At 33.9% G+C, this 19,749-nt stretch overlaps 1 protein-coding gene across 1 annotated transcript; it reads right to left on the bottom strand.

The window, feature by feature from the left end:
* Positions 1 to 16,851: 16,851 nt before the first annotated feature.
* On the bottom strand, positions 16,852 to 18,472 carry LOC131063279 (uncharacterized). Its single transcript, XM_059207627.1, has 8 exons — positions 18,158 to 18,472; positions 17,960 to 18,028; positions 17,779 to 17,847; positions 17,579 to 17,656; positions 17,410 to 17,493; positions 17,236 to 17,307; positions 17,062 to 17,133; positions 16,852 to 16,959 (listed from the first exon to the last, which is right to left on the bottom strand). The coding sequence occupies exons 1-8, from the start codon at positions 18,329 to 18,331 to the stop codon at positions 16,888 to 16,890; spliced, it is 690 nt and encodes a 229-aa protein (XP_059063610.1). The 5' UTR covers positions 18,332 to 18,472; the 3' UTR covers positions 16,852 to 16,887.
* Between the last annotated feature and the right edge of the window lie 1,277 nt (positions 18,473 to 19,749).

Raw genomic sequence — 19,749 nt, 5'->3', positions numbered from 1 at the left:
GCCTGCACATGCAGGAAGGCCAACTGCCTAAAGCTCACTTCTTAAATACAAAAGAGAAGTCTCACTGACTTACAAAAGTGGATTATATAAATCCAATGTCATGTATTGCTTTGGATCAACATCTACTATGCTAGGTTCAGTACCGGTTTAAGCTCTGCAATAATCATAAACCTTACTTTACAATCTGTCTGAATATTCACACATGATATCCATCTACATATCCTCATTTTTAAAATGTTATCTAAGATCTCATATATATATATATGAACCTTATTACAATATGCCTTGTCAGCTTATAAAAAGTTTTTACAATAAAATAAAAAATACAATAAACAAAATCCTATCAGCCAGGGTGCCGGTAGTCAATCCTTTTGGTGCTAGTGAACTATATGTCGACGTAGAGTCTGTCGGTGCCGGTGCCTGCCAGAGTCATATGATTGTAAGGTGGCCATCAATGACAATACCTTCAATCACATACAATTTCTCATTGGAGTGTGCATTTGCCAACAATAGTGGATGAAGGTGTTACTGATGAAGAATCTGAGGATGAAGAGAATGAGGATAGAGTGTTTGTAGTTGTAAAGGAAGACATGTTTGACAAGAAAGCCCTTGTCTCTTGCATTGACAACTCTAGTGAGTGGATTATTGAGAGTGAGTGTTCTCACCACATGACTGGTGACCGAAGAAAGTTTTTGTCTCTAGAAGAATATGATGGAGGTGTTGTCCGGTTTGGCAATGATGCACCATGCTTGGTGAAAGGTAAAGGATCCATCTCACTGAATGGAAAGAGCAATGCGGATGATGTCTACTGGGTAGAAGGTCTTAAGCATAACCTTTTGAGTGTTGCTCAGCTAAATGACAAAGGACTAATTATGGAGTTCAAAGGTGGAGTCTATAGTATAATTGGAAAGAGTAGTGAACTTATTGCCATAAGTAAGCAGACCAGAGGTAACTTGTTTCAGTTGAATCGCAAGATTAGTCAGTGTCTGATGGCGAAGTTTGATGATAGTTGGATATGGCATAGGAGACTTTGTCATATAAAATTTGATAATATTGTAAAAGCCAGTAAGATCAAGGCAGTAAGAGGATTGCCTTTGCTGAACAAACCAGAGAATTCTTTGTGTAGAGAATGCCAACTTGGGAAGATGTCTTCCTCAACTTTCAAAGGTAAGTCTTTTTCAGCAGGGAAATTACTTGATCTTGTGCACACTGATCTGTACGGTCCAATGAAAACTAGAAGTATTCAGGGAGATAGGTATTTCATGATTCTTACTGACGACTTCTCAAGAATGATATGGGCCACATTCTTGAAAGACAAGTCTAAGGCATTTGGAAAGTTCAAAGCCTTTAGAGCATTGGTAGAGAAGGAAAGTGGTCAAAGGATAAAATGCCTAAGAACTGATCAAGGAGGTGAATTCACTTTTGATGAATTCAACAAATACTGTGAAGAGAATAATATCAAGAGGCAGCTGTCTACCCCAAGGACACCACAATAGAATGGCATAGTAGAAAGGAATAATAGGACTGTAGTTGAAGCGGCTAGAACAATGCTAATCCAAGGAAAAATTGCTCACACTTTTTGGAGAGAAGCAGTGAGCATTGCAGTCTATACTATGAACTAGGTACTCATCAAGAAAGGTAAAGATAAAACCCCTTATGAGTACTGGACCAGGAAGACTCCCACTATGAGTTATTTTAAAGTATTTGGCAGCATGTGTTATATCAAGCGAGGTGAGCATCTGAGAAAGTATGATGCTAAATGTGATGAAGGAATGTTTCTGGGATATTCCACTAAGAGAAAATCTCTCAAGTGCTACAATGATAGGACTTAGAAAATTGTTGTTAGTATCAATGTCAGGGTTGATGAATCCCCTGAGGAGCCTGAGGAAACCTGTAGTGAGCAAGTGGAAGACGAACCGGGTGTAGCCTTCTGGGAATCGGCTAAGAAAGAAACAAGTAAAGACCTTAGTGTTCCTCTACCGGTGGAGGTTGTAGTAGGAGAAGAAGAAGATGGAGAAGAAGAAGAAGAGGAAAAGCAAGTAGAACCAACTAGGGTCATTCCTAGATATGTGAAACTACATCATGATCCAAAGCAGATCATAGGAGATAAAGATGTAGGGATACTCACAAGAAGAAAGGTGAAAGAAAAATCTTGCATGATTTCTGAATTTGAGCCTAAGACCACTAGAGAGGCACTTACAGATGAAGACTGGATTACAACAATGGAAGAGGAGATGGACCAGATAGAAAAGAATGCAATATGGTCCTTTGTAGCTAGACCAGAACACAAGAATGTCATAGGTACCAAATGGGTCTTCAAGAATAAGTTGAATGAAGAAGGCACAATTGTAAGGAACAAGGAAAGACTTGTATGTAAGGGATATGCTCGAGAAGAGGGAGAAGACTATGGAGAAACCTTTTCCTCAGTGGCTAGATTGGAAGGTGTTAGTATTCTACTTGCATTTGCAGCATTTAAGGGATTCAAGGTATACCAGATGGATGTGCAGTCTACATTTTTGAATGAAATCCTAGAAGAGGAAGTGTATATTGAGCAACCAGATAGGTTTGCCTTATCAGAAGATAGTAACATGGTGTGTAGATTACACAAGGCCCTGTATGGATTGAAACAAGCACCAAGGGCATGGTATGAAAGGTTACACTCTCATCTTGTGAAGATAGGATTTTAGAGAACAAGTGAGGACAACAACATCTACCTAAAATCTGAAGGTGATCAGATTCTAATCTGTGAAGTGTTCATAGATGACATAATCTTTTGGAGGAGATGATGAAATGAGCCATGCATTTACAGATGAAATGAAGAAAGAGTTTGAGATGAAACTAATTGGAGAGATAAATTTCTTCATTGGTCTACAGATTCAACATATGAAATAGGGTATCTTTATTACCTAGTCCAAGTATGTCAAAGAGGTATTGAAGACCTTTGGCATGGAGGAGAGCAAACCAGATGGTACACCAATGGTGACCGACTGTAACCTGACTAAGGAAGATGATTCAGTGTTGGTGAATGATAAGGAGTACTGGTCAATGATCGGTAAGCTACACTATGTGGTACACAATAGACCGGATATTGCTCATGCAGTGGGCATTGTGGCCCGTTTTTAAAAAAATCCAACAGAATCCCACTTGGTAGCAAAAAAAGAGGATTCTTCGATACCTGAAAGGGATAGTTTATTATGGATTGTGGTATCCATACAATGGTGATTTTAATCTAAAAGTATTTACTGATGCAGATTGGGCAGGTAATGTGGATGACCGAAAAAGCACAACTAGTGGAGTGTTATTTCTTGGTGGAACACTAGTCTCATGGACGAGTAAGAAGCAGAGTTGTATATACCAATCTACAGCTAAAGCAGAGTATGTGGTAGTATTTATGAACTGCACTCAAGCAATCTAGATGAAACATGTATTGGATGGTTTCAAAGTACCTATATCTGAACCGGTGAGTATATTTTGTGACAACACAAGTGCAATAAATATTTCCAAGAATATGGTATTGCATGATAGAACTAAGCACATTGAGCTCAAGTATCACTTCTTGAGAGAGAAGGTTCAAAACAAAGAAGTTGTATTAGAACATGTTTCTAGTAAGGAGCAGCTAGCAAAATATTTACTAAGCCCTTACCAAAGACTATATTTACCTATTTGAGAGGTGAATTAGGGGTTCTTCCCCTTCATGAAGTAAACTAAAGTTTTGTGCTCCACCTCAGTCAGGTAATACAATATCAAATATTTTAGGATTGATGTGTTGAAGGATGCTACTCCATAGGGGGAGTAGCCTAGTGGAGAATGGAAGCTTGTGCCTCCACTTTGGCATTGTTGTCAAAGGGGGAGAAGATATCTGATGTATGGGGGAGAAGATATCTAATGATGAAGATATATGTTATAGTTGCAGTGGTCTATGTTTTTTATAGTTGCAATGCTACACTGAGTATTGACATCAATGCCAAAGGGGGAGATTGTTGGCATATGATGAACTGGTATGATGATAATGAATGTTGTCATTGATGTCAATAAGTGCAAGTGAACCGGTATGAAGATTGGAAGAAGTTGTTATTGATGTTCAAGTTGGAGAACCAGTATGAAGGGATGAAGTGGACAAATGTTGGGGTTTTACTAAGTGTGAGTACCGGTTGGTAGTCTAAACTCTAGGGTTTCTGGTTTGGCAATCTAGCTTGTGCGATGCAACTAGTGATATTTTGTGATGAGTTAGCTAAGAGATAAGGACGAGATCGAGATGCCACATCAGTTTTGTGCATGTGAAGGATTTCCTTGAGGATCTTGGATGTGAAGATCAGTTGTATTAAATGTCTACCTTGGGAATGTGCATTCTTCTTAGCGGTATGTGAAAAGAGCATGATGGGTTACTGATTTTCATATACGGTGAATAATGGATGATGTAGAATGACTTGTGATCTGTTTGAGATTGTTTTATTCTGTGTAGTCTTTTGAACGGTCAGGATTGGACCACTTGTAATTGTAAACCTAAAATGTTTAGGGTTTAGGGTTTATGCTACTGAACTAATTTTTGTCTATAAGGTCGATCGGTTTTGGTATTGTAAGTGTTGGAAAATGTTGTGTTTGTATCCGAGTGATGAGATAATTGCCAGACCAGTGATTTGAACAGTGTAGAGTGTGATTGCAGAGGAGAGGAGTTGAAAGGGATCTGCCTTAGCAAGTAGTGTTGTTATCAGATAAGAGCTTTACCTATTGTTTTCTAACCATTTCAATAGTAGGAAAATCCCTTTACCGAGTAGCTTTAACATGCTTATTGCAAATCCTCTAACTAAGTGACTCAAGGTCATTGAGTTCTTCAAATCCTCTAGTGAGGTAACCTTTGACAGGTTTTCAACCATTAACGGGGTTTATAGCCATCTCTTAATTGGGCGATCTTTAACAAGATTGGTTCCTAATAGAACCTTATTGTAAAGTCTTTAACCGGACTAGGCTCCTAATAGAGCAAGCTTCAAAAGAATTTAAAAACAAGCTTGTGGGTATTCATCCCCACTGTGGTTTTTCCCATTTGGGTTTCCACGTGAAAAATTTGTGTCATGAGTTGTGCATTTTTCATGTGATGTTTAAGCAATCTTTTTTTAGTTGAATATGCATGCAAAGCTAATGGTTATGATATTACTGATAGAAAACATGCATCCATATATTGGTGAAGTAGTTATCAAGTGTTGAATGTTATTTGAAGTATTCAGTATTACAGGTTTAGCTGTTTGAAGTCTTACTGTGTTTAACCAATATTGCCATGGTTAAGTTCAGTGATGAAGACAACTGATTAGAATTGTTTTAACTTGATAAGTTGTTGAGAAGTTTTTATCTATACTGATTCACCCCCCCTCTCAGTACCAATCAGGGTATTTGTTGTTCATCATTATTCATCAGTTAGAAGGAGAAATGGAGAATCTTTGAAAAGACCTTGAGAAGTTTCAAGATGATCTCAAGGTGAGGATCTGGTATGATGGTAGCACTAAAGCCTTGGAGAAAATGTTGAACAAACAAAAAAACTCCAAGGATACCAGAGGATTAGGATTTGGTGTTGGTGAATGATCCACAAGAAAAGTTGTCACCAACAAAGAGATTCAAGTTGTCTCCACAAATGAAAACAACAAAGGATAGACCTTCACTATCAGAAATGCTCCAAAAAGAAAGATAGACCTAACTACAACCGGTGAAGATATGATGATGAAGATTGGTGCTAGAAGGAGAAATAATGTTGATTCAAAAGGAAAAGGAAAGTTGAGAGAAGATGACTTTATCAGCAACTAGAATAAGAGAAGACAACCTAGAAGATCTTCTACCAGTAGAAGACAAATAAATATTGGTGCCCACAAGTCAAGACAAGTGTGGAAAAGGAAGGGATCAGATGAAAGGAATGTGAAACTGGATAACTCAAGAACAATCCTCGAAGAAGTAGAAATGGAGAAGCCAAACTAGTAAGATCACCTCATGTTTGGGAAAATAAATTTGTAAGTTATAAGCCCTGTTTCTCTGGTTACTTCTTTTCATCCAAAGATTATGGTCATAGGGAAAATAAATATAGAAAAGTGTCTATAAATAAGAATGTAGTCCATCAAAGATGTAATGCATATGGCCATAGTATGTAAAATTGTAGAAATATGCATAGATCTTCTCCTATGCATTATAGGAAGAGTCCATTTGCTGCTCCAAGAAATATAAATTATGTATGTTATAACTACAATGGATTTGGTCATAGAAGTCATGAATGCAGGAAGAAAATATTTTAGTCACATGACAACCAGTGTAGCAACTATGGTCAGCATGGAAGAGATGATAGAATGCATAGGATTCAAAGACCTATATGGAACCAAAGGAGAAGTGCCCCTATAGGATCAAGTAATCCACCGGTTCTAGTAATTGGTTACAACAACATGATCAGAGGAAGAAGATCAAACTGGTTTGATAGAAGGTCCTCCAACCATGTGTCTAGCATGAACATAGTTTGCTACTACAACAATGTTTGTCAAGCAAGAACCAATCAAAAAAATAAAATAAATGTTGCTCCAAGGATTGCAAATGAGAAGCAGAGTGAGACCAATCAGGTATGGAGGAAGAAGCAGGAGGATATGACAATGGGCAGGCACTCTACAGTCAATGCATAAGTGATATCTCCTAAGGCTTAAAGGAGATGAAAGACTTTAGGGGGAGATACATATTATTCATATTATTCACCCCCAATTTTCAAAAGAACAAAATATAAGGATAGGCTTCTACTGGTATGATGAAAAGAGGAGATGACAATGTGTGTAATGCCTTGGCTACACATTCACACAGGTGAAATTTTTACTATTGCATGTATCAATAGATGGTTTAAACTGCTAAATGATAGTAGAGGCTTTTGACAAAGGAAGATGGAGGCTAGTGGATAAAGTGCTCCGGTAGAGATATTGGATTGGTAGAGTAAACTGGTATGTGTAATGTGTCACCAATATGAAAGTTAACTAGAACTGCGGGTTAGGTGAGTCAATGTGTTTCGGTAACTTTGCAGTGGCTCTTGTGGCTTGGACAAATGAAATTATGCCTCTAGTGATATTAGAAAACCCCTGTATGACAATGTGTTAGTCTGGTAGTTGATCCTATATGTGTGTGTGTGTGAAAAGTGGACCTGTATCTATATCTGGAATACACAACACTTCAATTAAGTCATTAGATGCATGGTTAGCAAATCAATAATCAATGAATAATAAACCATTACAAAGCGACCCATTTCCTTCTAGTAGATGTGAGTTTAGATTTCTCTTAGATTGCTAAGCTATCCAGTGACTAGACAATACCTAAATGAAGGATTTTTAAATCTATATGAGCATGAATATGAGCTAAATGGATGCAAAATTTAAGCTAGATATGCAAGATTAATCTAACATGATTTAAGTAATATATGAATATTTAAACTAAATGATTTAAGCAATATGAAATAACTAATATGCAATATCTCAATGCAAATTCTCAATGAACCTAGAGCAAAAATAGCATAATAACAATATATTCTCTAGGATTTTTGAATGAGAGATGAGAGCCTGAATTTATAGAAAATTCAGAAACAAACCAAAGGCTGAGATTGAATGATGATGAGTAGTCAAGATTTTCCAAGTGGAAGCACAATCCATGTGAATTGATGTTATTGGGTGCTTTTCTCAGTTTTAAAGGAAGTTGAACTAAAATTAAGATAAAATAAAAAAAAACTAATTTATTCTCTATTTCATTCAATTTTAATATTTAATTGTTTTAATTGCTTTCTTTGAGATAATTTATCAATTTTTAATTTGTTTTTCAAGATTGTCTCTAATTGATTTTTGTTGTCAAATTTTTAAATAATTTTTTGATCAATTAATTCCTTTTTTTATTTGTTTCCTTTTTTGAAGATTTGTGCTCATAATTTCCAATTCCTCTTTCTTGATTTGTTTCCTTTTTTGAAGATTTATGGCAATTTTTATTTAGTTTTCAAATTGATTCCTCTTTTTTGATGATTTAATGGCAAATTGATTTATTTAATTAAATATGCAAAAGATATTTAATTAAAATCTATAAGATAATTGTTTAACATGATTTACTTGGAATGATTTAATTAATTAAATAAATATTTAATTAATATTGAGTGATTAATTTTGCCATGTGACATTGCTGATTTTAGAAATTAATTGTGTGCTCAAGATTTATTTAATTGCCTTTGGTTAGGACCTTGGTGACGTTGTCGAGATTAGGGGCTCATTGTTTAGATGACCATTTTTAGGGTATTACATTTTCCCCTCTTTGAATTTATGTGCAAGCAACGTGTTGGTTCAAAGAAAATTTGATGTCTAGGAGATACCAATTCTAAACTTGATTGATCATGAACTAGATGAAGAGTGAGGTATTCAGCTTGTTTTGAAGTGATGAAACTGAACAGAGTTGATTAAAGTGAAATCGATCCCGAACTTGATTGAACTAGGACCAATGAAGAGAAAAGATACCAAACTTGAACTTGATTGATCAAGAAGAGGATCTTACTGATCTAGAACTTGATTGAACTAGACATAGTGAGTGAAGATAAAATCAGTCTTAAACTTGATGGATCAAGACATGATGAGTGAAGATAAACTGTTCAGCTTGATTTGAAGCGATGAAACTGAACACCGGCTTAGATTGAGTGTGTGATCGAAGATACTCTTTAAACCCTTGATTGAGTTTAAATGAATAATCAACTTGATGAAAAGCGATGAAATTGATTAACGTTAAGAGACTGATTCAGACAAAGACAATATCAGCTTGATTTGAAGTGATGAAACTGATATGCCCCTAGAGATTGATTTGATGAAGCTTAGTTGGTCGACTTGTAATGAAGATTTTGAAAGAAATTCTTGACTTTGAGGTCATGAGTATGCCCCCTCGGGAGCAAAATCGAAAGATAGCAAGGGTTGCACAGTGATTGTAGGCAATTGTTTAGCGACGATATTGATATGAGCACGAATGATTTAGAGGAATATTTAAAATTTTGGCTTGATGAGAAATTGAGCGCAAAGTTGATTTGTAGAATAAAATTGAGATTCAGTGTTGATTCATTAGAAATTGAGCGCAAATTGAAGAAGAGAATGACCAGTTGATGAAAGTGCTAAGTGGTCAATATCATGAAATTTCAATTAGAGAATTGATGTCAGATTTTGATTTCGATCCCAAAATGGAATCAGGACAACCGATTTACGAGCTGTTGCCTTGATTTCATCATACTTGTGTTGATTGATTATGAGATGTTCTATATGTTGTATTCTATATGTATGCATATCTTTTCAGTGTAGATGAATGGATGCAAATGGAATATGGATATTTCTTCTTGTTTCTTTTTCATATGCAAATAAATGATGATGCAAATAAATGAGGAGAATAAGTAACTAGTAATGCAAATGTTTATTTTTCTTCATGCGATAATATGAATGCAAATACGTATAAAATGAAATGCATGGATCTATATAAGATGCTCATGTATGCAGCTAACATCTCAATACACAAGTGCTTGATCAAAGAAATGATGAAAAAGAGACCACTTAGTTAAGAAATGATGATGCTTCTAAATCTCATTCAGAAGATAAAGAGATCATTGTTATTATGCTGAAATCACTTTTAAATGCATAAAATTTATAATGAATGCAACCTAAACCTAGTCACTAGATTTGGAAATCTTAATTTTCATCATTGAGCATTTCACAAACATAACAGGAAGATTAGAGTTCCTTTCTTTTCATGTGCAATATTAATTATCTTGTTCGAAATGACCCTTTTTTCACTCATATCCTTGGACAGATTTCGCAGGGACTTGGATTGCACGATAAATAAATTCCCTCAAAACAGACAAAGAAATGGTGGGAACCTCCCTATAGCATACAAAAAGTTGGAGTCGGGGTATGTGTGGCGATTTCACCCTAATGTGAAGGCACTTATCACAGACACCCAGCTGATTAGATGTTTTCAGATCATCGAAATCATTCCTACAAGCAGAAAAAAAAAGAAAATATTATGCCCCCTATCCTTACTCCTCTATGTCAAGATAGACTTCCTCAAGTTACTCAAAGGGAATAATAAGCGAAAGCCAATGTAAAAGACAACACACAAAGAAAATTTCATGCATATCTCAAACAATTTAGTTTTTATTTTTCAGTATTCTTGTTTTGCTTGTGTACTTAGTGATAAAACTCTTCAATAGTCAGGAGACATGTGACTGACTCAAAGTGAATGACTAGGTATCACTGACATAAAGATGACTTGGTTGATACTTCTTAGGACATGTAAATTGATCAGTTGATTACCCTAAGACTAGGACATTGATCAGTTTCAAGCCATGGGGGTCCCAAAAGAACCAGGATGTCATGAAAGTGACTAAAACATATGTACAAGCTAAAGCAAAGATGCAACATTTCAGTACAAGAGATAAGACTACCTTGGACAAAATCCATCAGCCATACTGATCTATGTCATTGTTTTGATTTGTGTGATCATTGATAGGAATGTCTGGTTTCAAAGAGTAAGTACCCCGTATAGGACCGATTTGTCTGGTTTTAAGTGTACCCTTCCTTGTATAAGACATGCTGATATTTGATAGAGTTTGATAGATAGATTAACAAGACATGAGATAAGTTTGATTACAGACTTTGAGAGTCTGTCTATGGTTGATTTGGTTTGATGGATGGTCTATGCTTTTCTTGCTTCAATTTTTTAGTTTTTTAATTTTTTATTTTGAGTTTTTTTTTTTAATTTTTTGGATTTTGTTTAGGACATTTTATGATTTTTAGGATTTTGTTCAGAACATTTGATGAATTTTAGGAGTTTGTTGAGGACATTTTATGATTTTTAGGAGTTTGTTCAAGACATTTTATGATTTTTAGGAGTTTGTTCAGAACATTTTATGATTTTTTAGGATTTTGATGTTTGCTCCTAGTGTCTAAGAAGACAAAAGAGATTTTGAGTACATGAATGGATAAGAGAATGATGGTGGACGCTTTCAAGGACTATCTCACAATGTTAATCCAAGCATACCTGGTCAAGATATAGAAATGTAAACCAAGGATTTTAGCGATGTAAAGCAAGGGTTTTAGTGATGTAAAGCAAGGATATAGCACAATAAAGCAAGGATATAGCATAATGAAGCCATATGGTCCAAAGAAGTGGCCATGTCAAGAGGTTTGTGGAAAGCATGTTTATGCATTTTGGCCATAGTGTTGATCAAGATTAAGGGATATATTTGGATAGGAGGCAGTTATGATAAGCAAGATCAAAAGGGAGTAATGAAGGATGTAAGAGAGAAATGGAGAGGAGCTAAAGGGTCTAGATCAAGTGTAATAGATAGGACATATGGGTCAGTGCAAGAAGATGAGTCCACTTTTTGGCCAAAAAGTGGAAGTGTTTTCCCTGTTTTTCAGATTTTGTCTCACTTGAGCTTAAATTTTGAAACACTTAGAGATTGAATCTTGAAAAAAGTCAGTAATATAAAAGATAGCTCTCTGAGTGTACTTTTCAAATATGTAATTTATTTTAATACCCACATAATAAAAAATAACTTTTTGAATGAAGTTCTAAAAACTATGTTTTAAAAATGCCTGTTTCAGGACCATACCATGCATGTGTACGACCCACACTTTTTGACACAATTAAAATTATTTTCTCAAACCGTTTTGGGAAATGGTTTGTAACACACTGAAGATTGATGAGCATATTTTTCTGTATTTTTTTTTCAAATATTTTTTTTTTAATTAATTTTTTAATGACCGTAATTATCTTTTTAAAAATTTGACGTGTACGACCCACATAATTTGACGTAAACTTAGTACTTTTTGAAATTTTTTTTTTTTAAATTGAAAAGAATTTTGTGTAGATTGATGACATATAATTTTTTTTTCAAAATTCATTAAAATAAATAAGTTATTAAATTAAGAAAATTAGTTAATATTTCAAATTTATGACCCTGATTTAGTATAAATTAAATGAAAAATATTTAAAATAATCAATTTTTAAATTAATTTACATATTTAGAATCTAGACAGTATAATCTGAAATGGGTTTCAATTTCGTATAAAAATTCTTTGATTAAAGGCACGTAAACTATTTCATTTCATCATATTTGTGCTTTCATTCATGGAGCTTTGAATTTGCAGGTTCATGTCTCAGGTGTGGCCATCCCAGGCCTATCCCGGGCCTAATCCCAAGGCAAGTGGCGGGTTGTGAATTCAAATTTTACATAACGGGCCCCCGTTTTATAAACGGGGGCCCGTTTCATTTTCTGCCCGTTGGATTTAACAACGGGCCCCCGTTTTAACAACGGGCCCCCGTTATTTAAATAACGGGCCCCCGTTTTATAAACAGGGGCCCGTTGTTAAAATAATAGGGGCCCATTATTAAAATAACCGTTGCTGTAAAAAAAAAAAGATTGCATCGATTTACTACAATATCATTGAAATCCGTACTGACAAAGATTTTTTACATCATTTGGCAGTACTTTTTAATATTTTTTACGCGATTTTTTGAAGACAAGTTTGTAAAAATGGGTTCTAAGCAACGTCAAAAGAAAAAAAAGAAGACAATGACAGTGGACAAAATTCAAGCACAAAGAGAGAAGGAGGCAAAACGCCAAAGAGATCGAAGATCACAACAACGGCAATTGAATAACACTTTTGAAGCATCTAGTTCAGTGCCCGTTGTAGATGAGACCATTGAAGACATCATGATGGATGCAAAAAATATAGAACCACACACGGGTATGACTGTTGATGCAAATGTTGATGTGGATGCGAATCCTGATGACTATGATGCCAATCAAATTGCTGATTTAAATGAAGCTGGATATAAATTTCATACACCAATACGAAAATAAATAAAAATTGAAAATATTACACCACCATCTCTAAAAGAAAATGAATGTAATTTGTTTACTATTGATAGCAATGTGCTAGATAATCTTAATGGGTTAGTTTCTTGGAGACAAATCAGAAAACATGCAAACAGATTATATAAACAATTTTTCTATAATAAAAAGTTAGGATTCCAATGTCAATTAATGCTACAATTAATAAAAATGTTAAAAATGCGTAAAGTCATGAAAAAAATAGGTATTTATGCAAAACCAAAAAGAAAAGATGAATCATATAAGCAAGTTGTATCTACTGTTGCCAGTGCCATCGATTCTATAGGAAAAACAAGTCGATCTAAAGATAAGAATGCAGCACGTAGAGTTATAACGACTGCTATAGTTGACAAAATGATTGTTAATAAAAGAATGTTAAGTGATATAAGTGGCTATTTGAACTTACATCGTAGAACCTTGTCAAGAGCGGCCAAAAGAAGAGACACAATTGAAATTGATCCACTAAACCATTGTTGGAGTTTTAGTGGTAGACTTCAAAGGTCAGACATGAAATTAAATGATGAAACTAAATAATTAATTACAAAATTTTGGCATGATAACACTAGAGTTTCATCAAATGTTAGAGATGTTTTAAAGTTAAGGGTGGGATCAAAAATTCGTGATCCTCATCCAAAACATCTTCTTGACATGACTCAAACTGAATTCTTTAAAAAATTTAGTGATGAATCTGTGTTAATGAATTTACGAATTAGTCAAAGATCATTTGAAAAATGCAAACCCTGGTATGTTAAAATCAATAAACAAAGAATATCTTGTTGTTGTAAAACTCATGTCCAGTTTCGTTACTATTATGATGTTTTTCGATATATTCGTTGTATGTTGCATGGTAAAGATCTTGTGCAGGATTGTGGTGTTTATGTTCCACCTGAAACTATAAAAGATTTTATTGGAAGTTTATTTTGTAAACCACCTAATGAACAATTATTTCTTTCCAGTTCATGCATTTATGGTCTTTGCAATTTATGTGGGAACTATTCTTCGATAGGTGAATGTTTGCATGAACATGTTTCATCTGAGTTTGGACAAAAAATGGTTGATGTTAGGAGATTTAAAAATATAGAATACCCTCTAAAGGATGGAAAGATGGGGAAACGTTTAGAATTGATTACAGAACAGAATAGTGTGAATGCATTTATTAGTGAGTTTAAAACTCATATTGTTCCAAAATATGTGAAACATTCCCAACATGCCCGATGGCTTGATGGACAGTTTCGCATATGCAAGAACACATTTCCAATTGGAACAATAGTATCAGTTGTGGATTTTGCAGAAAATTATACTCTAAAACCACCAGAGGAAACTCAATCACAATACTACAACTCAGTGCAAGTGGCCATATTTGTGCACATTATATATAGACATGACCATGACAGTACAGAAGATAACAGAAATTTTTTGAGGGAGTATCATTTCTATGTTAGTGATAATCGATTACACTCTTCAGAGTTTGTCCAACATTGTTTCGAGGTATTTTATGATAATCTTAAGGAAAGAGAAATTGACATGAAACAACATATGATATGGTCAGATAACTGCACTGGACAATTCAAAAATGCAAGAATGTTTTATTGGCTATGCAAAGTTCACAAGATAACCAATGTCCAACATTTATGGAGTTTTTTTGAAGCGGGACATGGTAAGGGGGAACACGATGGAGCCGGTGCCTGTATAAAAAGAGCTCTTGCTAGAGAACAATTGAAATTCGAGGATGCAGTGAAATTCAGAGATGCTCGTGCAGTTGTAGATTGGTGCAATTCAAATTTGTCAAAAGGATCAACTGAAAACTCTGCAATTCGACGTTTCATTTGGTTGATAGAGGAAGATAGTATTCCTATTCGGCATGATTGTAATACCATCATTGGATCAACTAAATGGCATTCGTTTAAGAGTTCTAATTCAAACACATGGACTATATTCACAAGGCAACTTGCTTGCTTTTGTCAGTTTTGTGTTTCCGGAGATTGGGAATTTTGTGAGAATAAAGAATGGGTTGAAGAATGGCAACAAAGATCATTGACACCCATAGATGCAAATGATCCGCATGAAAGAACTGATGAAGATATGGATCAAATGTTTGAATCAAATGACTATGATCGCATTTCAGATCTTATACAACAAGGTAAAATTATTTTTGAAATTTATTTTGATTTATTAAATAGTACATAAATTTATGAAATCTTACAGTGTATATTTTTGTTTTTATTTCTCATTAAATATTAAAATAAAATTGTTTTGTGCACAAGACATGTCTATGCTGTTGTTGCACCAGAGGACAATGAAGAGGGGACAGAGTATTGGTTGGCTCGATGTGTAGAGCCAAAACATAAGCTAACTACTCCTCGAGTAGATGATGATGGTTATGACTATCCAACAGGATCTGTGGTTGTTGTTGGCACTTGGCTACGCAAATATCTAACAAGAAAGAATGGATTGCCCGCATTTGAAGATTATGAATTAGAGAAAAAGATTATACATTACTCACATTTGGTAGTGGCAACTAATATAAAATTGGATAGATATCGTGGCAGGCCTGCTAATAAACAATTATGGACTCTCTCTATGGAAGAGCACGAGACAATTATAGATGCTTTGCAAAAGAGAGAGGATGCAGATGGTATAATAGAATGAATATCAAGTAAGTTATAATTTGAACCCTTAATCCACCTCCCTTTTAAAAGTCGCGATGCATATTATATATAGTATTTTAAATCATGAATCATAATTACAAAATCTAATCTACTAAAATTTTGTTTCAGGTCTACCACAAGTAGAAGGCATCAATGAAAACAAAGTTATTTGTGCATACTTTATGTTTCATTTTGAATAATTACAAGTAAGTTAAATTTTTGTACCCTTAAGGCAAATCCATTTGTATTTTAAATTCAATGTATTCTGATTATAAAAACTAATCATATGTATTTACTTTTTCTAGGTCTCTCAGAGTAGACTTGGCCTCAATGACTACTATATTGTTTGTGCATACTTTATGTTGTATTTTAAATTCAATGCATCCTGATTATAAAAACTAATCATATGTATTTTTTTTTCTAGGTCTCTCAGAGTAGACTTGCCCTCAATGACTACTATTGTTTGTGCATACTTTATGTTGTATTTTGAGAGATATAAATCCTTATTATTATAATTTAAATAGACTATTTATTTTATTTTAGATATGTCTTCTTGATTACATTTTGTGTACAATATACATAAATGAGAGACTACTGGTCAAATTTATGAATGAGATAATTATGTTTTAATCAAGTTCTATTCATTATATTTGTTAAATGATACTTTTTGATTTAGAATATGTTATAATTATAAGATATGTTTCGATACTTAGTTCAAGATGTATGCACATGTAGTTTATCTAATCACAAGAACTATTTAAATAAAATTCCAAAAATAAAATTACAAGTCCACATAATGCCTATAAAGTTGTTTAAGCACAACTTCCATAAATAAAATTTCAAGTCCACATAATATATAAAGTATGCGCAAAATTTCAAGTCCACATAATTTCAAGTCAATATATATGATCTAATGTGCACATAATTTCAAGTCCACATAATATCTAATGCGCACAATACACATAAAGTATGCACATAATATATATGATCTAATCCTATTATGAAACTATCCATATATATAAAGTATGGGTGTGCACGTGTAAACAAATATGTAAAGCCCGTAAAATAGTACATATCAGAGCCAAATAAATAGTAAAATTTCAAGTCCACATAATCCATATAATATCTAATCCATATATATGTCTAGATGGTAACATGATGTTCACTCCACATAATATCTAATGTGCACAAAATATATAAAGTATGCACAAAATATATATGATCTAATCCTATTATGCAACTATCCATATATATAAAGTATGTGCACGTGTAAACAAATGTGTAAAGTCCATAAAAAAGTACATATCAAAGCCAAATAAATAGTAAAATCTAAGTGCTATCATCAATAACATCTCGTGGTCTCTTGTCCCCAGGACGTGGTCCAGATCCACCTGTCTCATGCTGTACAGTAAAAAAATAATATTAAAATATTACTTGAAATTAACTATTAAAAGAATCATTTATCAAATATAGTAGAATTCGTAAATTAAGTTACAAACTTACCATATGCTCATCAGATCCTGTAGCAGTATCTCTCTTGTCCCCAGGACGTGGTCCAGATCCACCTGTCTCATGCTGTACAATAAAAAAATAATATTAAAATATTACTTGAAATTAACTATTAAAAGAATCATTTATCAAATATAGTAGAATTCGTAAATTAAGTTACAAAATTACCATATGCTCATCAGATCCTATAGCAGTATCTCTCTTGTCCTCGGGACGTGGTCCAGATCCACCTGTCTCATGCTGTACAATAAAAAAATAATATTAAAATATTACTTGAAATTAACTATTAAAAGAATCATTTATCAAATATAGTAGAATTCATAAATTAAGTTACAAACTTACCATATGCTCATCAGATCCTGTAGCAGTATCTCCTCTAGCAGTATCTTGTGCAGTATCAACACCAAATGCAGTGCTAGCTAACTCCTGTACAAGGTCAAATTCAAAGTGTCCAATTAAATCTTAAATTAAGAGTAAAAATAAGATCAAATTAAGTATTACATATTAATACCTCAAAGGATGTCGATGTGCGTTCAAATTGGCTCTGATCAAAATTATGAGGATAACCTATCCTAATGGTAGTGTCCACCTGCATACATGCATTTAATGAAATCATATTTAGTGAACATATATATGTGTACTAAATAATTTCAAGTAAAGTTACAATATTGTAAGAGTTCATATTTAAGTTAAGAATTATAAGATACATACCATAGATGGTGTCACAATAGTCAGACCCTCTTCTTGATGTGATGTAGAGGGTCCCTCATGACCTGAATCCTGGAGAAAGAAGCATTCAATGTATCAACATGAAAATTTATATAATATACGACGATAGCATATTAACTTAAAAAGATCTAGTACAATGTCTAGATAGAAATTTATACTATACCCCATAAGGTGTGCCGAGTTGTCTTCCAGTAGATGCAATATTAACTCTAATATTAGGCGTAGTCCTTATCTACATAAACAAAATTTATTTAATGAAGTATTAGATTGTATAAAAAAAGAGATGCACTTAGTTTATACCTATATTTAATAAAGTACATAAAAACATTGACATGTACATGTATATTATATATATCTATACCTGGTCAAGATGAACATCCGAGCAAAGAAAATCCATATAAGATGTCATCATACTATCATCTGCTGCATCATGCTCATCTGGAACTGAAGTAGATCCTGCAGCAGTAGTAGGACCTACACACGTCTCATGACAACTCGAACACATATGTGGCATCCATCGAGGAGCAGATGCCATGTGAGCAGCTTGCTCACTCAGGTTCCCTGTGAGGGAAGTCAAAGCATCTAATGTCGAAATGAATGATGTATTTTGGACATCTGCAGGAATCGATGGAGCAACAAGTGGAACTATGGGTGGATCCGGTAGGGGATTATTACTCCGTGCCCCTAATCTATGCTGTGGCATTCCACGACCAACACCCTGGAATGACTTAATATCAAAATAATTTGGTTTTTGGTTCATTACAAACTCACAGTATAATTTCTTCAAAAAATAAAAAGGGACCTCATAATTACGATGTGGTGGATAATCAAAAACCATCCACCATCTATCCCAAAAGTATCTAGCCATTTCTGGATGCACACACCACCTAATTGAAATTCTTTTCTGGTTAGGTTGCATTGGTTCTCTTGTTTTTGGGTTGGTAAAATATGGACATAAATGAGCTTTGGTTATTTTCAAATCTGTGATTTGTCTATAAGTTAAACCATCGGCATAAAAATCACGCAACTCTTGTCGTCGTCTATGAAATTGATCTAATTGAGAATCAACAGATCTAACTGACTCGACAACAGTTTGCATTGATTTTGCAAACTCTACAAGATGGGGTGGCGTGACTTGCTCATTTTGGATAGCAGCAATGTTTTGTTCAATCACTTGTAGGTTTTCATTAATTCGTTCTCTTAAACGAATTTCATCCAATCTAGGGGGTTGTGGTGGTGGTGGTGGTGGTGGTGGTGGAGGAGGAGGAGGAGGAGGAGGGGGTTGTGGTGGGGGATTTTCACCTAATAGTTCATCTATGTCAAAAACATCCATGATGGCAAAGAACTCCTGCATATATAAAGATATACATGAATTATATACAACTCTATGTCAAAGAAGAATCTATTTTACTAAATTAAAAAAAAACATTTATAAATAGTAACATTTCTATGTTGTTGAATGAGATACACATGAAATATATAATATAATATTGAACTTAAAAAAATATACATGTACATACTATTGAATCTTGAAATATAAAATTTGCGCATAAAACTTAATAAAAACTTTCAATGAAACATCATAAATCTATTAGAATTCAATTACGTAGTTTTGAGATAATTGTCATCAATTCATATTACATTGATTAGTCTTCAAACAATCTTAAAAAAAAACTAATCTCCCATGACTATAAATGACATACTTAAAACATATTATATTCTAAGTGGTTGTCATGTAAAGACAAAACATCAAAACTTTTGAAGAGTTAAGCATATTTCACCATTAAATTTCTCCCATAATCAAATCTACACAAGATTATAATTTACAAAAGGTCTTCAAAAAATATTATTTCCTATAAATCATTTATTATAAAACTCCGCAATCATTTGTTTTCATATATAATCTTTCTATAAAATTTAAGATATCAATCCATACACAAATTCTCTTACAAA

Source organism: Cryptomeria japonica, chromosome 7 (assembly GCF_030272615.1).
Source record: "Cryptomeria japonica chromosome 7, Sugi_1.0, whole genome shotgun sequence".
Classification (NCBI taxonomy): domain Eukaryota; kingdom Viridiplantae; phylum Streptophyta; class Pinopsida; order Cupressales; family Cupressaceae; genus Cryptomeria; species Cryptomeria japonica.
This window is presented reverse-complemented; position numbering and strand designations above follow the sequence as displayed.